At 39.3% G+C, this 17879-nt stretch overlaps 1 protein-coding gene across 3 annotated transcripts; it reads right to left on the reverse strand.

The window, feature by feature from the left end:
• Window positions 1-428: 428 nt before the first annotated feature.
• LOC119723832 (ectodysplasin-A-like) lies at window positions 429-17187 on the reverse strand. Of its 3 annotated transcripts, none has more exons than XM_038194711.1 (9): window positions 14175-17186; window positions 14000-14078; window positions 13747-13791; window positions 13575-13646; window positions 12713-12795; window positions 9637-9697; window positions 7922-7969; window positions 2706-2830; window positions 429-1633 (listed from the first exon to the last, which is right to left on the reverse strand). In XM_038194711.1, the coding sequence occupies exons 1-9, from the start codon at window positions 14604-14606 to the stop codon at window positions 1397-1399; spliced, it is 1182 nt and encodes a 393-aa protein (XP_038050639.1). In that variant the 5' UTR covers window positions 14607-17186; the 3' UTR covers window positions 429-1396. The 3 variants fall into 3 exon arrangements, with proteins under 3 accessions (XP_038050639.1, XP_038050638.1, XP_038050640.1); XM_038194710.1 differs by lacking the exon at window positions 9637-9697 and adding an exon at window positions 9939-10035; XM_038194712.1 differs by lacking the exons at window positions 7922-7969; window positions 9637-9697 and adding an exon at window positions 9939-10035 and having other exon boundaries at window positions 14175-17187.
• Between the last annotated feature and the right edge of the window lie 692 nt (window positions 17188-17879).

Genomic DNA, 17879 nt, shown 5'->3' on the forward strand with positions numbered 1-17879 from the left:
ATGAACTATTTGAGGGGTTAGTATAATAGATCAAATATTGTTACACTGACATTTTTGAAGTTTTGTGTACGAAAAGGTTGATAAAACCAAGAAAAACAAAAATGTTCAAGTAGTCTGGTTCCCTGACTCCACAAAAGATAAAATGGATCAATGTATAGATGATGGAAAATTGTAAGGCAAGGGAACCAGTCTAGCTGGCCTGCACCCGTTCATGAACACGTAATCAATAGCAAACAAAATTTGGACTGAAAAATGGTAAATTTGGAGCAGTAGTTGAAAAATAGTTAGGTTTTTCCAACGCTGGTCGGCCGACCACCGTTGGAAATGTATACAAAAATACAATTTTCTTGAAAATGACTTCACACCAGGTGCCATAATTTTACAAGATGCTTGAGACTGTCATTTACCAACATCCTAGTAAGGTATTTCGTAAAAACTTGGTAGTTTTATTTTTCGATGTTTGCAAATGTTGTATATTCCCTTTAAATACAATGTAAATAAACATACTTAAATGAAGAATATTTCATAGGGCCTTTTACAAAACAGTCTACCTGTACAATGTCAAATGGCGCTTATTAGGAACATGGATTCGTCATGCATTTTAACCATAACATGGCACTTGACTTTGCAAGTCTCCGTAAGACATTATTTTATGAAACTTTACATATAAATTCTTTGTTACAAAAATCTCAAGTATAAACATTGTTTTAATTTTTACAAAATATACACATGGTATTTTTAAATAATTTATCAGTGAACAATGAACAGGAGTTTCGTTTGACTTTTATTTATACGTCCTGGCTGTTTTTTGATACGTCATTACTGCATTAAGTCGCACCCCCTTCCCCCGACGATCAATTCAAATACGAGTTTGAAACTCACAACTGCATGTTCTTTTGAATCTACCAGCGTCTCATGAGGTGCATATCATCAGTGCCTACCGAAAGAATACGCACCTCATGAGGTGCATATCATCAGTGCCTATACTGAACCGGGAGGATACAACCTAATGAGGTGCATATCATCAGTGCCTACAATTTCAAATTCAATCCAAATCAAAGATTCCATATTACGAAAAGATAGCTCCATAGGGCCTACTTCTTCACAAGTTCCCTTGAAGCGTGTGTTATGGTTGAGAGGATTACTCTATTTTTGTTAGCCCCAAAGACCCAACCTAGTGTCTTTTTTATCTCACTGACTGACTCGCTCACTGACTGTCACTAAGCCTTGCAGTGCTATTGTATAAATCGTAACATTGAATTGGCTAAATCCGACCCATTCTGTAGACCACATGCACGAGAAAAACAATTCCAGTGATGAGCCATTCGGAATCAATTAAATACAATGTTTACACTCTGGGACCAGCTTTACTATTCTTACCTTGTTTTGTTATATTTTAAGAAAGTCTTATCATCCCGAAATGAGTGCTATCAGGGTTCAAGTTAATGACTCTATTTGCATATGACACTTTGACTCCAACTTTATCTCCTGGGTTGATCTGCACCACTCCGCCTATATAGCATGTGTTAAACTTACGATCACGATCTACAGTGCATTCAGTGCAGCTGAAGCGTTTCTGGCCACCGATGTACAAACTGTGGCCCATGAACACACTTGGGTCATAATACAGCATCTAAAAAAAAGAGTTAAATGGAATAAATCAACAATCGCAACAACGTAACGTAAAATTCCATCTCAAGAATAATCACAGCAACATCAGTGATTGAATAATATATCGCAATATAAAAGCGGGGGATTCTTCAGAGGGTTGGTTTACGGAGAGGGAGAGAGAGGCTGGGGACGACACCATGGACACTGACGGCGCTGCAGCGCGCTGTTACGTACATGTATATGGAAATAAGTGCATTTTAGGCACATGGATGAATTTAAGGTCCGGCTTCGGCAGCTACACTTGGGATTTGTCGCATCTGCATTCTTCACAAATCATGCGCATCTTAGGGAATAGGCCCTAAATAATTATGTGCTTGGCCGGTTTCAAAAAAAGTACGTAAACCGGCTAGTGGCCTGGATGCGGATAATGGCCCGAGTCGAAATAACTTTCGGTCAAAAAGTCAAAACAAGTAAAAAAATATCACAAATTTCCAACGATTTTTTTCAAAATTTTTACTTCATGTTTTGTGAACACCTCGCGATCTTAGTGCTATAAATCTCCACACTCTGGCGAACTGCGCGATGTGGCGCAGAACGTGTAGCGGTGTTTTACCGACGGTTTAAAACCACTTACTTCATCGAGATTTGAACCTCAAAATGGAAGGAGCGTACAGAGTTACTCGCCGGATATTACAGAAATCTGTACAAAGGTCGTAGCCCTGTGAAAAGGGGCCTTAGCAACCACCATACAATAGACAACTTACTACATGGGGTTTCCCCAAAATGAATTTCTAGCCATGGCTTGCTTAAATAATACAAACACAAATATTTGTTGGATGTGGATAATAAATAAATAAAAAAAATACATGTAGCGTACATACTCCAAAAAACAACAAACATGTAGGGGGGGGGGGGGGAATTCATTCTGTCTCTTCTTTCTCAGAAAAAAACAGAAGTCATCTTAAATCGGCTTTAGTAACTTAATGATAATGAACACTAAATGAAATGCCGAGGAGACAAATCAGTTTGTCACCTATAAGACTATGCTATATCCTGTTTCTACAGTAAAACTGAAAGGTAATGCAAGACTTTACCTGGCTGTAAACATAGTAGATTCCTCCCTCTATTACAGTGACATTGCCGCGGTAATCCAGATAAAACTTGTCCCTTGTTTCAGCATCCATCCATTGAGCATATCTCCAGTATGGAACCCAACCGCCTGTAAGCAAATATAAACTCATCTATGAGTCACAATCACCATAGAGCAAGGATCCAAGGAGTTCGAGCTCCAAGACTTCAAAAGTAAAAGGATGGTCGCCGCGCTCGAAAGCAACAATAAAAAGCACCTGGACCCAGCTTGCTCAGTTGCTCCGCGCTCTAATGCTAAAAGAAAGAGTTTGCATTGCTTTGTAGACAATAACATGGTAAATACCGTACCCACGCGCAGTTGTCATGGGGTCCGCTTAAAGTCCGACGCCTCATAGGTCCGACGCCGCATAAGTCTGACGCCTCATAGGTCCGACATCTCATAAGTCCGAAACAGCGTTTGTCCATTGTCGGACTTATGAGGCGTCCGACTTGTGAGGCGTCGGACTAATGAAACGGCCCCGTTGTAATATACATTGCCAAAAATGAATGATTTAGAAGTGTTTGTTCGCAGTTGGATAATACTGTATATCAATGTGGTCAACATCACTGAAACAATCATTTCATGACGAACAAAATGCTCTATACCCTCTATACTCAAATCAGCAGTGGAAGAAAACCAAATACCTTGCAAGCTGTCTGGATACCACAGAAGATATAAAACGCCGGAAAATCACTCACAGAAACAACCATCAAGCAACTCAAACCAATACTATACAACAAGAAAATCAATCCTCAACTGAGAATAAGAATTTTCAATGCATATGCTGGAAGCGTCTTCCTGTATACAACAGTGAACTTTGGACTCTAACAAAAACCTTGGATAACCAAATTGATGCTTTCCACAGACGTCATCTTAGATACATACTAGGAATTCGCTGGCCAGAAAAGATATCAAATGATATCAAAAAATATCAAATGATATCAAAAAAGCCGTGGAGTCAAACATCAAAAACAGAAGATTGAGCTGGCTCAGTCATCTACTGCGTCTGCCACAAGACGCACCAGCAAAGATTGCTCATGACGAAATACAAAGAAAAGTGAAAAGACCGGCAGGGGGGGGGGGGGGGGCAAACGAACATGGTTAGACACATATCTATCTAATATTATACTAGTGACTTTTTCTAATGTATACATGTTTGTACATAATTGTAATGAATGACATCATTGAAATAAATGTTACTACTACTACTACTACTACTACCTTTAGTATGAAAACTTGTGAAATTTCCCAAAAAATCACATTCCATAAATGATATATTGCCAATTAAAATGTCCGAAAAGACATAACTTATTTGAAAAAAAAAATCCAATTTATCTTCAACTTACAGGGACAGATAGCGCTTTCAAGGACCAACAACTGCATATCGATAAGAATTCATTTAATCAAATGCGCAGTTGTTAAAACCTATCTTGTCGCAAAATGTATTTTTCAAAAAAGAGCAGCGACGTGACATTTATGCAGCATATAGCATGTATATGGAGGTTGTTGGTTACCAACTAAAAATGTGGCGACGATGATCGTGTTCAAAGGCCTCTTGCAGTCGCGCAATGAATGGTCGAGGCTTGCGGTCACAGTGCTTAACTATGGGACATTCCCGAGGGATTGGAATGTTAATGGTCAAAATGTAAATCGCCCAAGAGGTCTGACTCCTTGGGTCCTAGCTCTATGCAATAACTTTCGACCGGAGTAGGCCTATACCGTGGTTAGAGATCATTGGAATTCACCGACGATTTTCGCTAATTATGGCAACTGGGGGCGCGAATTTCTTTTTGACAGGCGGGATGCTCCAAAGTCATGAATAATTCAAGAGCATCGTTGTTATTTATTTAACCATTATACCTTTAAAGCAAAAGTTTTAAAGTACAGACGTCGTCGAGCTACCACACAGTAGCATATGGATAGCATGATGAACTATGGATACAAAGATCCCAGTGGTTCGAATCCACGTCGTCACTGCTCATTTTCATCGACTGTTTTTCTTCTCTAAATTTATCGTTCAGATAATTTAATTTTAAGGGAAAAAAGAGAACGAGAACCTAAGTGTCTTGCAACGATTCCAAGGAAAACTGAATTGCTTTTGGAGCATCCCGCCTACGGAAAAAAAAATCGCACCGCGCGCGCGCGCGCGCGCGTGTGTGCGTCGTGAGAGCGTGCTTGCACCACTGATCTCTATATAAAGACTGGATAGCTAATAAAGAGCCACACAATGTACGAATTTGACGCCATATTGGTGAGACCGGCTGGTGATCTACAAAGGACAAGTTTCCGTCTTTATAGACAGCATGATTTCTTTTGTAATGTCGCGGTTCACCTGACTTATATTTTGACCACCACCACTGACCAACTGACCAAGGTTTACTACAATTTTTCTAACGTTGTGGTTACTTTTATAATGCCGCAAATCACTTTTTCGGCGTTTTTGAAATAACAATCACTACGGAAATGTGTCCCTTTTAGAACATCATAATATGTGTACGTGACCAAAATGCGCGTCAACTGTTGATACAACGCGCGCGTATTTACGCGTAGAACGTTCGTATTATGCGCGGCCATCTTCGTGAGACCGGGGGCGAATTGATCAATATGCAAAGTTTACTGTGTGAATGTTGTATGCATATCCGCTATCCAGTCTTTATAGAGATCAGTGGCTTGCACCCAATCACGGAGACGCCCATTACAAACACAGGCCTACTGCCAACGGAAATGTCCAAAAATGTTTCACTTGACGCATCTTTGGGAATGACCTTCTTTTATTGTTTTTTTTTTCAAAATGACATCACGCCAGAACGAATAATTTCACAGGGAGTTAGGGTCGGTATAGGCCCTATACTACCGATATATCTTGGAACCAATTAGCAAGCTTTTTAAACAATAATTTAGTCGATTACTTTTTTTTTGATAGATGCAAATGGTCTACTCTACCTTTAATACTGTAGTAAAGTTGCAAATATTTTTTTCATAAGGATTCCTGTTGGTCTTCCTTAAACAAAAATACTCAAACAAAATGTTACAGTTACGATAACGTGGTTAATCAGGAAATAGGGAGTTATTGGACGAATTAATACGATTCCTTTAATGTCTCTGTTAAGGTTTTGTTAAGTTTCAAACCGTGAAGCCAATGTCTAGTTGCTCATCTTAACTGTTCGATATTTTTTCTCCTTAAGAATTTTCAACTAGAATGTTAAAGTTCAGCCAAAACACATTTTTTTTTATTGGGCGTCTGCAACCATTGATCTCCATATAATATACATATGTAGCCTACATATGGAAATCAATGTCTGCAACCCTCTCAAACGGGCTTGTTTTTGCCTTGCGAGTAGACTGGTTCTCAGTCACGAAATATCGATTCTGACAGAGGGCGGGAACCAGTCTACCCTGTGTAGCGTAATATTCTATAAATAACTAAATGTGGGTCTCATTCAAACTTGAATGACTGTTATATTGCTGTTATAAGCAAAATAGCAATTTCAGAAATACTCTATTTTGGACGGTATATCTTTAAAAACAGAGTTGTTTTGTGGCACGATGATGTCGGCGCTATTCAGCAGAATACGTTGAGCAGTACCGGAGGTGTACATGTATGTGCGTACCACAGTACGCCTATTTATTGGTTCAGTATGATCAGCGATCAACGTTCAAGTACTCACAATGTAATGTCAGACAAAGGTTGTTGCAACGACTAAAATTACGTGCTGAGGGGAATCCCATGTACATGTACGTGTTTGTGTATGGGTCTTATCAGCATTGTTACACATTTGGACAGTGGTATTGTGTTTTGTATGGAGCTGCACACGCCAGAATAAATTCTTCAATCTAGAAGGGTAAACTTCACTTGTTACGGTAACTTAGGCCTAATTTTGGATATGGGACTCTTCAAGGTGGTAACAGGGTTCCTATACGCAAATTCGATAACGCACATAGGTATTGAGCTTGGGCTGCACACGCAGATTATTACGAACTGGAAAATACATACTTTAGCCTGCAACTGTGCGATATTTTCTGAAACAACATAAACCTATACGAATGCAGTAAACAAATTCAACTTCATTAATAATTTCGGGTTCAAAGTACAAAATCAGTGGGTCTTTGTGTTAGATGATTATGAACTCCCTCGGCTTTGCGTTGGGATGTAATATTCAGAATTAGTTATCAACAATAAGTCAGCTTGTATTGGACCATTAATTACCCACAACTTTCACTCAAACCATTGTGTTTGTATACACACCGGAGTCATTACCAAGGGACCATAAGGTGTGTTGATTGTACTTCACAGACGTGTACTGGGCTATACCATTCGACTTCCTTTAATAATCAATAATGTATGACGCATGTACCATAACTCAATATAGCCCTTGTATTTACTGAAATACCTCATGTACATCCTGCGTTTCATATCAGTTTTTCTTCATTCAACTTACTTTATCGTTTCCTTTCATTTTAGTAACTGTTAACAAATCAAACCGACAGAATCATTTCCTGAATGGGATTCCTTGACGAATGTTTTTAAATAAGACTACTATAGAAGAAGATGTTGCAGATACCATAATGAAACTACTAAGCCTACATAGACGAAGATGTTGCGTTTTAGGGGATTCTCAATTTCTCATTTTTTTTTTTTTACGCAAGTTGTCCGACAAGATACTTAGCAAACAAACATTCGGATGCTGTTAACATAAGAAGTGGAACTGTTAGGTCTAAGGCTAAAACATTACGCGTTTTATAATTTGTAATATTGTAATTTTAGAAAAGCATACTATAGAAAAGCAATATCTCACAAACTTTTGTGTGCAAAATTTTGGTAAGTTGTACGGATCAAAGAATAAGATCTCTTGTGACTTATAAACTTGAGTTTAATCAGGCTAGTTTCAAATTGTTGGATTTTAATAAATCAATTTTCAGCTAGAAAAAAATGATTTAGCATGAAATAATAAAATACGTTATATAGTTCTTGCCTTAAACAATCAAGTTATTGGTTAAAAGCAAGAAAAAGTTGATATGTAAAAGCAGCATACTTAATATAATCCATGACTTAGGTCCATCAGTCAGACAATAATAGATGCTAGACAAAAGTTGGCAATGTATACACACATTTTTTACGCATGGTGCAAAGACATTTGATTTAAACTATGTATAAGTCTAGAAAAGACAATGACAACATACCATTGATTGCACTTAAGTCGACATATCCCCTGTTTATCGGATCCCGCGCTACAAGTAAACGAAAAGAACATAATGCAATTAATGTCTGCACATTATACTGTCGTATAAATAGCGAAATAATTATCAATTGCATTTCATAATTTTGTTAGCAAAGGGACCATTTCAAGTACATGTATAATTATTTAACTTTCATTGGGCACATCAGGTTCAAAAAGAGACAGACCTATAAGAGATATCCATGTCAGGGGTTGGCTATCTGCCTTTGTTTGTTAGCTGATAAGTATTAAAAGCTATTACCGCTTCATCTACAACACCCATGCACGCTTTGGTGGGTAAAGCCATTATTCTTATTACTCTAAATAGTTCTTGTTTAGAAAAAGGGCAGTTGTAAGCGGTTTATTTTATCCCATGCACGAACAAAACTTTAATGTGTATTTCAATTAATCGTATAGTTGAAATTTTAAGCTTTCTTAATGCTATGAATAATTACACGCATTTGTTTGGATGTGATGACTTGTCAGTAACCTTGTCAGAAAACTTGCGTGCGTTGACAACCATTTCCAAAGTAATAACGGTGCCCTTGCCAGTGAGTACTTGCCAGTGAGTGTCTCACTATTTGTAATTATAGGCCAAAAATACCCTGTAGCGTTGCCCTCACATGAAAAATATCAGGAGGGTCGGTCGGTCGGTGATTTTTTGTTTTTAATGGCCACTTAATTGTTAGTTACCAGTTCCCCTCTACCAACGTACACAAAACGTTTAGCCTCGGCTATAGTACATGTGACTGCAAGCGCGAACTATGCTGTGTACATGTACACATGTAGGCCTATACATATTCACATGTATACATGCTCACATGTATACGATGTATGCAGTAAATCACACCACATGCTCCAGGCCTCGGCCTCAGTAACACCGTGGAGGAATAAGAACGAACACGTACAAAATACGACAAATTCGAACTGTACGTTTGTAACAAAACGCAAACTTATGGCATTACAAAGAAACGGTAATGGCAAGGTTTAAGATACTTAAGATACTATTTTTCAAGTGAAAAAAAAAAACCAATTGGATATATCCAGGTTTTGGGGTCGGTCGGGTAAGGGCAAAAACCAACTTATTTTTGGCTTTGTGTATTTGTCAAGCCATTCTTTTGTCGCATCTTTATTGTCTGAGACAGGACAATCTATTAAAAGTGGAAAAACAATCTTGAACCACTACGATTTGTTTGTTTAATAGTACATGTTCATAAATAAATTCTTGAGTCGCAGCACCAGAATTAGATTGTGTAAATGACGGCGAACGAAAAGGCTTGGATGTCATGGTAGTAGTTATGTTCCATTAACCAGGGCTACGGTGGATTTGAAGTCCTCAAAATAACTGGGAATTCCCAGCGCTGACGCAATATGCAAGCACGGAGGTCATGCGTATATGGATACACAGCCTCATGGCCAGTCGAGTGTGATATCAGAGAGCAATATGCACATGAACTCTTGATCCATGAAACACACAGTACATACACGTACATTGTGTACTATGTTATGTGAGTCCTGGTAAAATACTGACACTACTAAACACGCTAAATGTAATCAGTCAATCTTATAATTTAAGCACTTCCAACCGAAATGTAGGCCTATACCTAATTTTGAGTGAAGCTTGCACCTTTTAAGGTGTCAGCGTCGATGCATAATACTTTTTGACAATACCAGACTTACTTGCAATGGATGCTATTGATTCTACATCGCCTTCAAAATGTGCTGCAAGTATCATGGTGTACTGTATAGGGTTGATAACATTAAAACAACGAAAATTAGACAAAATTACTGGGATGCTGTGTGTCTATTATAAGGTCATCAATGCAAAAAAACCCGAAATATTCGGGGCAGAAAGAAGGCATTAACTTATTTATTATACGCTTAAAATATTAAAGGATTGAAACAGCCGGCAAATTGTCTATCCACGTCCTCCCTTCAATATGATGACCTTAATGGCACACAGCACCCCTCCTTTGACTTACTTTCACCAGTATTGATAGTTGCAAGTCTACCTCCCTCAAAATGTGCGGCAAGTAAAGCTGCTGGCCGTGCATCGGACCAATGAGGCACCCCGGGGCCCTATATAGAAGGGAGGACATGGATGTCATCCAGCTGAATTCATTGATATTGCTCACCAAAAACCATTTCGGTTTAATAAAAGTACACAATACGAGAAAAAATGAACAGTCACAGTCCAGCTATACTCTTGTATTTAAAATCGTTGTCGAGCAGTGTTTAAACATTATTGTAAAAAAAAAGCAGCTCAATACACCATTCATTTTTATTGAAGTTAAGTTCACTGCAAAGTTCTGATGCCATTGGAATGTGCTGCAATTAATTTTAAGGCATGTCATTTGCTAAAAGATGTATTGTTCGTGCTATTTTGGAGTTTTACCAAATAAATTGATAAATTGCTATTTTTTCTAGCGCATTACAAGACACATCGACCGAAAAAGGCCCGCTTTTAGTTGTACAATAAATATTACAAAATGTCCAAGTATTAGCAGCCCAACAATTGGCCCTATTTTTCTCAGGGCAGACTGGTTTCCGCCCCTTCTAGAATCGAAAAATGTGGGGACCGGGAACCAGTCTACTCGCAGGGAGGTTCTGTTTGTACACCCCTCCCCCCCCCAAAAAAAAAACCCATTCAATACATGTATTCAGTAGCAGATTTAAAAATTGGAATTTCTTTAATAGTACGGCCAGTATACCTGTAAGCCATGCATGCAATTGCCAAAAACAACTGATCGCGAAGTTTTTTTAAAATATTTTTTAAACCGCAATATTTTAGGCCTATGGTATCTTCAATACATTTTTACTTAAGGTCAAGCGATTCCATTTGCCCACTTTTATTTAAAAATTCGTGATAATCAGTCACGTTGAAACAAGGTCACATGAAAGACAAACTTTATATTGGCAAATCTCGTTGTTGAAATCTGATAAACATGCACATACAACTATAAGTCTGGAGTTTTTTAGTCTATGAGATTGGAAACGACTGAGTGATGAGGGTTGAGATCTCGGGGCAGAAAAGATGTTTGCACTGCCACTATACGTAAACCACCTACCATAAATATGGCATATTCCTAAGGAGCTTTTCATGGAACTACAATGTACCCTGTTTTACAGGTACAACACTATGGTTCAGTGGATACTTCACTTTCCGAAAAATAGTGAAAAATGATGTACACATGTACTTTTTTTCGTGTAAAATCCGTATACTATTTTGTTGAAGCAAACTGAGATTCCCTGCTTCAGAAGCTATACTGAAACGTAATGTCCCATATGCTCAGCAACTTTCACCAAGGACGAGTCTCGAATCATTATTCAATTCCGACTTACGAGTCGTGCATGCATGTAGGCCAATACATGCACAATGAAGGTGCATGGACATGAACACACACGTATAAAGCGACATAAATTATTAAGTGATGTGCTGTGGCATGCAGGAAATAGGAAGGGCGCATTAAAGTTTAATAACAAACATCATTATTTGCAACACTACACCAGGTCCTGTGTGGTACCACTAGTGTGGTATGGTTTCCGCCTCAACGTCCATGAGTTACTTTCAGAATATAAACATTGGGATCATGTTTTCCAAAGGCTATTTTTGGTGGTGAAATGTGACTGGAGTCATGCACAAGTCATGATCGAGTCCAAGTCTTTTGCCGATGTGATTCAGGTCGAGTCCGACTGTCCGAGTCCCCAAAACTGCGACTCGAGTCAAGGATTCGGGTCCGAGTCCTTGACTCGAGTCCCATAACACTGGGAATTGGGATTCAGCTTATTGAAACGGCAAACGTTTTGAAAGAAATCCACACAATTTGAGGTAAAATATTCAAATTTGTTCGTAAACCTCAAACTTGACAGTCTCACGAGCCAAGTAAAGCGTTTAATATAGGATATGATCATGTGATCATGTGTCATGAAATCTACTAGATTGTGGACCCGTTCAACTTAACGCACGTAAGAAGCTGGCGTTGCACTGTAAAGAGGGAAACGAGATTTTAAGGCAACACCTTTAGGGAGCATCGTGTGCGGTTTCAGCTCAAGTAAGCGTTTGAAGTCTGTTTCCAATCTCACAAGCACTTTGATAGTATGTATTACGTTCAGTGATTTGAAGTCGTTGAAGGGAAAACTGGTAAAACATATCACACAGTCGAAAGATCAAATAGAAATCTTGGACATGCCCACAAATACGCATAGGCCTTTACGCTTGGTTGGCAAACTGCCTTTTTGCCAACCACGGGTTGCAAAACTATAGGAGGTCCAACAATGCAAAAATGAAGAAGACTTAATTACAGATAACCAACATATTATTTGATTGTTGGAAATACAACATTGTCAACAAAGCTACAACATAATTCCTAATCAATATGCCTTTTTACTTTGTATTGAGGGCGTTATGAGGACTTTTTTTGGAAAAAACAATATGTTGCCAACCACGGCTTCAATTTATGCGCTTGCGGTAGCCCATATAAAATGGCGCCAATGTTTACAAACAAAAGAAAGGTCTATAGGTAATGCTTTGACCCATCTTCTCTTCATGTCAATGAGTCATTGATTTCTCATAAACATGAGCACAATTTGGCTAATATGAACGCACATCATAAAATGCTAGTATACAAAATTATTGACGTGTAAAACATTAATTGCGGTACAGCTATACGTTCATATTTCTCAAACAAATTGTGCTGCCTGAGATTTACACTGTGGGTTCCGCCACAAACTGTGCCAACCTAGGAGTCTGCTTTACCTGCGTGGTGGTTCTTGTGGTGGTTGCGTAGGTTGTTTCTGGATCCATTGTCGGCTGGTGACATTCACATTGTCCAGCTGGTCCTGAAGAGAATGAGAGATCATAAAAAGACTCGTAAACCTTAAATCGACGTATAACACGATACTGATTTAACACAATGGTAATTGAATTTTTTAGATTTATTTATACAGTGTTAAGGCAAGATCCTAACTATATACAGTGTTTATAAATATACGTCAGGTAATGGAAAAAATATTGAAATGATTTGATCCTGTTATTCCGCGCGTTACACGGTGGCAAAGAAAATGTTGTATACATGTACTGATATGTTTAGTCGTAAACGGGTTCAGGGTTTTAATAATAATTTTAGAAAGAACAAAACCAACGAGTGGTCCCAATCGCCAATGCTCGAGATAGCAACTACAGTGCCGAGAAAAGGTGGCGAGAAAACACAGAATTATAAGTACCCATTGAATAAACTACTTGAACAAATTGCCATTACTTTTTTGTCTACAAAGATGTCATTCTCTCGGGAATGCTAATGACTGTAAGTTCCAGATTCCGATGAACCCCGTAGCAATAACACACTGTGAAATTGCAGACATTATTGTTACATTACATCTCTTTATTTCAAAGAGTAAACATTCACTCTATATCAGTGAGAATTCACTGCACCTGGCGATTTAGAGTGACCGATGTATTTTGTTTTAATTTCAATAAAAAATTAAATTTGTAGTACTTTTGACTTGTATGCGTGGTGTCCCTAGTTTGAATCCTTGGAAATTAGACAGCACCTGCACCGGAATAAATGTTGACTCAATTTCGGGAACAGTTTGTTTTATCGTTTGCTGTTTTAACGTACCACTCTCTCCTCTCTGTCCCTTTTGACCACCATACATTGTCGGACTCACGTCACCCTTGTCACCTTTCTCACCTGTTGGGAAATCAACGATGAGATATTAAAACTAGCTGGGCCTAAACTAAGTGATGTTAGAGTTACTTGTTACCGTCATAGTTAATCATAAACATCCTACCTTTACATCGCCTTGAGCACTGTTTAGGTTCCCTTTCCGGTCTTTCTGTAAAATGCAGTTAATAACAGTTTTAATTAGCAATAAATGCAAATTCAAAGCACTCAATGTGTTTATGAAAGTAATTCGTGTGAATGTCGACCAGAAATTCAATCACTCTTTTTTTTAACCAAAAGATACACCTAATTCAGCAAGAAAATTAAGTATTTTACAAGACTGCAGGATTGTATGAGGAGTAAAGTCATGCTTCACACACCTCGTTTACGTGTTTTATGTTGTCTGGTTGAGCGCAACCAGCGCGCTTTGATGTTATCTTCATCTTGCTCCTTGTATGCCTGCATGTGTGATGAACATAATTAGAAAACGGTTATTGACAAGAAGCACTTAAGTCGACTTACACCCAGATTATCTTTTCTATGCTTCCAACTCACCATGCTCCGGCGCTGAACGCCACTTTCCTGCAAGATGCCATCATCACCATTTCTTTGATTTCGGTTTATCTCTTCTGCATTTTCCACAGCTGCCGCATTATGAACAAGAGGCGGATCACGAGGACCGTCGCTGGAATTATTAGTACGTTGGTCGGAGATATGAATGGCTACCTGCTCAAGCTTATACAGCCTTTCCTCTGTCTTCTCTAGCACCGACCCCATATCCATAATTTGCCTCTCAAGTTGCCTCATTCGCGTATCGCACTCTTGTAGTTTTGAGCTTAAAGTACCTGTCTCGATCGACGACTGATTGGCGACTACCAATACTATGCAAAGCATTACGGCCGTGACGCCGCTGCTAAATAAGCACGCAACAACTAAGCTAAATAGCCAACTTCGTTGCACTTGCATGTTGGACTTCGATATTATCATAGCTTATATCGAAGATTTTAAAGCTTGAAAGCACCGCGCGAGTACTATCCAACAAGGCACGACCGTATTTGATCATCGAGGAACTGGTCTTTCTTTGCAGCCATGTCTGGCCAGCCACCGTGAACAGCCAGGGCAGTATATGTACTCGAGTCCCTGGTTGCTGGATTCACAGAACAGCTACCGGGACGGTTCTAACTTCAACCGGTGAGAGCGCGCCGGGCATTTTGTACACGTGAGGTACTTTGTTATGCTGAGGTCGGGGCCACTACGTCACTCTGCATAATTTTGAGGGGGTGAGGTGCCAGCGTGACCATTGAATCGTATACACGATATTGACAACGCCAATCAAAGTGTGGGCGGGATGAGTTTTCAACTTACCTGGATGCAGCGACGTTGCGTGTACAGTGGAAAATCTCCGCGGTTCATCCAACCATGATCAAACCAATCGGGATTGAGTCTAGTGAAGTTATTTGCATATCAACACTGAACAAGTCGGTGTGACGTGTGATTACGAAAACCACGTACACACCGAACCGATCCAGACAGGATCGACTTCACAGAAGCCCAATTTCAAGTACGCTTTAAATATAGCTTCGTGCTTGGAACTTGGGCTGGAATTCACTGAACTGTAATTTTGTTCAGGCGTAACACACCCCCGGTTGGAGACTATTTCCTTTGTATAGGAAACTGAAAAATCTGATTCACGTGCTTCTAGTTAGTTTTAAATGTTGATGCTGGATCCTAGGAATGTGAAGAAAGGATTCAAATTTAGGAAAAGTAATTGCAGAATGAACCTAAAACTTCAGCTGTGACGTTACATGTGCAAGGTGATTGTTTTGGTTCGGAAAGCTTTTGTTCATTGTCGTTTTACTCGTTTGATGTTTGATCTAGCATGGAGGCAAGCCCCGTGGCTATCTATATGCTGACTGCATAAAAATGCAAGTGCAGTGGTTTACCAACTACTTGCATTTCAATGTATTCCCTTGTATCTATATCTTCAGCAACTTTCAGGCCAACAGCGTAAGCTTTACTGGAATGCATGAACTGCCGTGAAGGATTTCGGAAGTTTGCGAGCCAAAAGTTTTATTTGCAAATAAAATCGGTTCAAACCTTAATACCAGCGTTGCTCATGTCGTAATCTGCCTTTATGTTGGTTTATGTTAAAGGTGCAGTCGGCCAGATTTGACCAAAATTCATACGTTAGATTGTTGACAAAATGATTTTAAAAGTTTGGGTCACAGAAAATCCACGTTAAATATGTATATTACGGAGAAAAACACTGAAAAACCCATTATGTTCACATCGATTTTTGAGCAAAAACTATCAACAGACTGGTGCCATAGAAAACGTATGTGACAATTTACCTTGAGATATCAGGTCCAACTATAGCTTCAGAATTACACATGCCAGGCTTTCTTATAAGCTCACGTGTTTGACAACCAAATGAAAAAGAAACACATCCGTCTGAGTCGACGATTGTATAGCGTTCTTTTAACGACTCGACTGTTGAGGACCAGAATTTTGTACCCCGAAATCCCTTGAGGCGGTGATTAATACACGAACACAACAACTTTCCATGGTAGTACACTAGTCTTCAATTTTTGAGCATTCATATACTACTTTAAACATCTTTCCATTTATATTATTTTTAACATTTCGTAGGGAACGCGTGTTGGGGGCCTGGTAGAAAAGGGCATCTCGAAATCGCTCCTTTTAACACAACCCGATGATAGCAAACCACCCGTCCTTTCCTGAGATCAGACTGGCGAATCCGACAAGTCCGAATGCGGAAGGTGGATCGATTGAAACAGAACCACCGGCCTTCAGTAAACTGGCACGCTACCGTTCCGCTTCATTCGTTGTATAAATAAACACTTAACAAAAAAGAAGTAAACCCCGCATGCTATGAACTTCGTACCTTGGACGTTGTACCTTTCGATAATGAAATCTTCACTTCAGAGGTCACGCATCACCGGGTCACGCTATATTTAACCCTGGAAGGCAATTTCTATTAACAGCGTAAACATAATATTCTATTGAAAAAAAAGAAAAAAGGGGGGGGGGGGAAGGCGAAGCAGCTTGGGACTGGTTTGATCATAGAGCAAGGACAAGGTTCCACCTTGCTCTATTACTATTAGTCTATGGTTTGATTTTCCCAGGTCGTGTGCCCCGCCTGCCGGTCTGTACCCAGCCTGGTCTGTAATGTATTTATTTTAGTATGCATTAGTTTTAACACCATTGTCTTGTCTATGGAACGTACCATATCAGACACAGACATGTCGATTCGCGATTTCATTATTCAAATCCATGAACTGAAACCCCCACAAAAAAGTGTTAGGACCCCAAGGGGCGCATAATAGACGAATCCATGCACGTGATCACTCTCACCATCAGGCCCTTTCAGCCTGCGTGGTGGGTGCAGACCAGTACATTGGCCAAAAATTGCCTACGCGGCCAAATCACGATTTGTATGCCCTCATTTTTTGCTATTCGAACATTTTGTGGACTATGAACTTGAAGGTTTGTAAAATGGATGGGTGGCAGTCATGCACAGGACTGCGAGCTCGTATTTTCATGAAATTCGGATGAAATTGTGCCCTAAAATTGGTCTATTTTGCAATGGAGCGCAGGCATCACTTTTCAAAATGGCGATGGGCCACGAGGCTACTTTTGCTAAAAAAATTTCATCCAAGGAATATCACTCCAAATGTGATTGGAAAACCACCCACAATTCCACAAATTATAAATTTAAAGATGATGAAATAAGCTTTAATTTGATGCATGTTTCAAATACCTTGGAGAGTTGTGAGTATTTTAAATTAAGTTTGTAAGTGCGCGTAATTATCACTGAGGTCTACGACTACGAGAGTCGATTTACTGTTCTGCACCCTTAGTATGTGCAAGTACACATTATTCAACTGCCCTGTGCATGTGACAGTTCATCTGAAGTGGCTTGCCTATGCTTTTGCCATCGAAGGGCGGAAGGGGGCAATTGGATCGGTCTTTATAGCACTCGCGAAATAGAAGACACAAGCAACTTGTTTTTCTGGTCCATGACGTAAAGTTTACACTGAAACTCATTTTGTAAAAATATCAATTTCTTCGTATTGTATAGAATCGATTTATTTAATTTCACTGCTAAGATGCAGCCTCACTTACAGACAAAATGCACAATAAACTATGGAGCCAGACAAGACCTGTAGGCCTACACAGGACAGTAGCACACATTGCGAAATGCGAGCAATGATATTGGTTGCGAGACAACGACCATTT

This window comes from Patiria miniata, unplaced genomic scaffold (assembly GCF_015706575.1).
Source record: "Patiria miniata isolate m_02_andy unplaced genomic scaffold, ASM1570657v1 HiC_scaffold_17, whole genome shotgun sequence".
NCBI classification, from domain to species: domain Eukaryota; kingdom Metazoa; phylum Echinodermata; class Asteroidea; order Valvatida; family Asterinidae; genus Patiria; species Patiria miniata.

Excerpts from the sequence above, each read along its gene's own strand:
- LOC119723832 (XM_038194710.1), bottom strand. The coding sequence starts at position 14,606 with ATGATAATATCGAAGTCCAACATGCAAGTGCAACGAAGTTGGCTATTT. Across the intron at positions 14,079-14,174 it reads GCGTTCAGCGCCGGAGCATG|GCATACAAGGAGCAAGATGA; the intron begins GTGAGTTGGAAG and ends TCACACATGCAG. Across the intron at positions 1,634-2,705 it reads TCTACTATGTTTACAGCCAG|ATGCTGTATTATGACCCAAG; the intron begins GTAAAGTCTTGC and ends TCTTTTTTTTAG.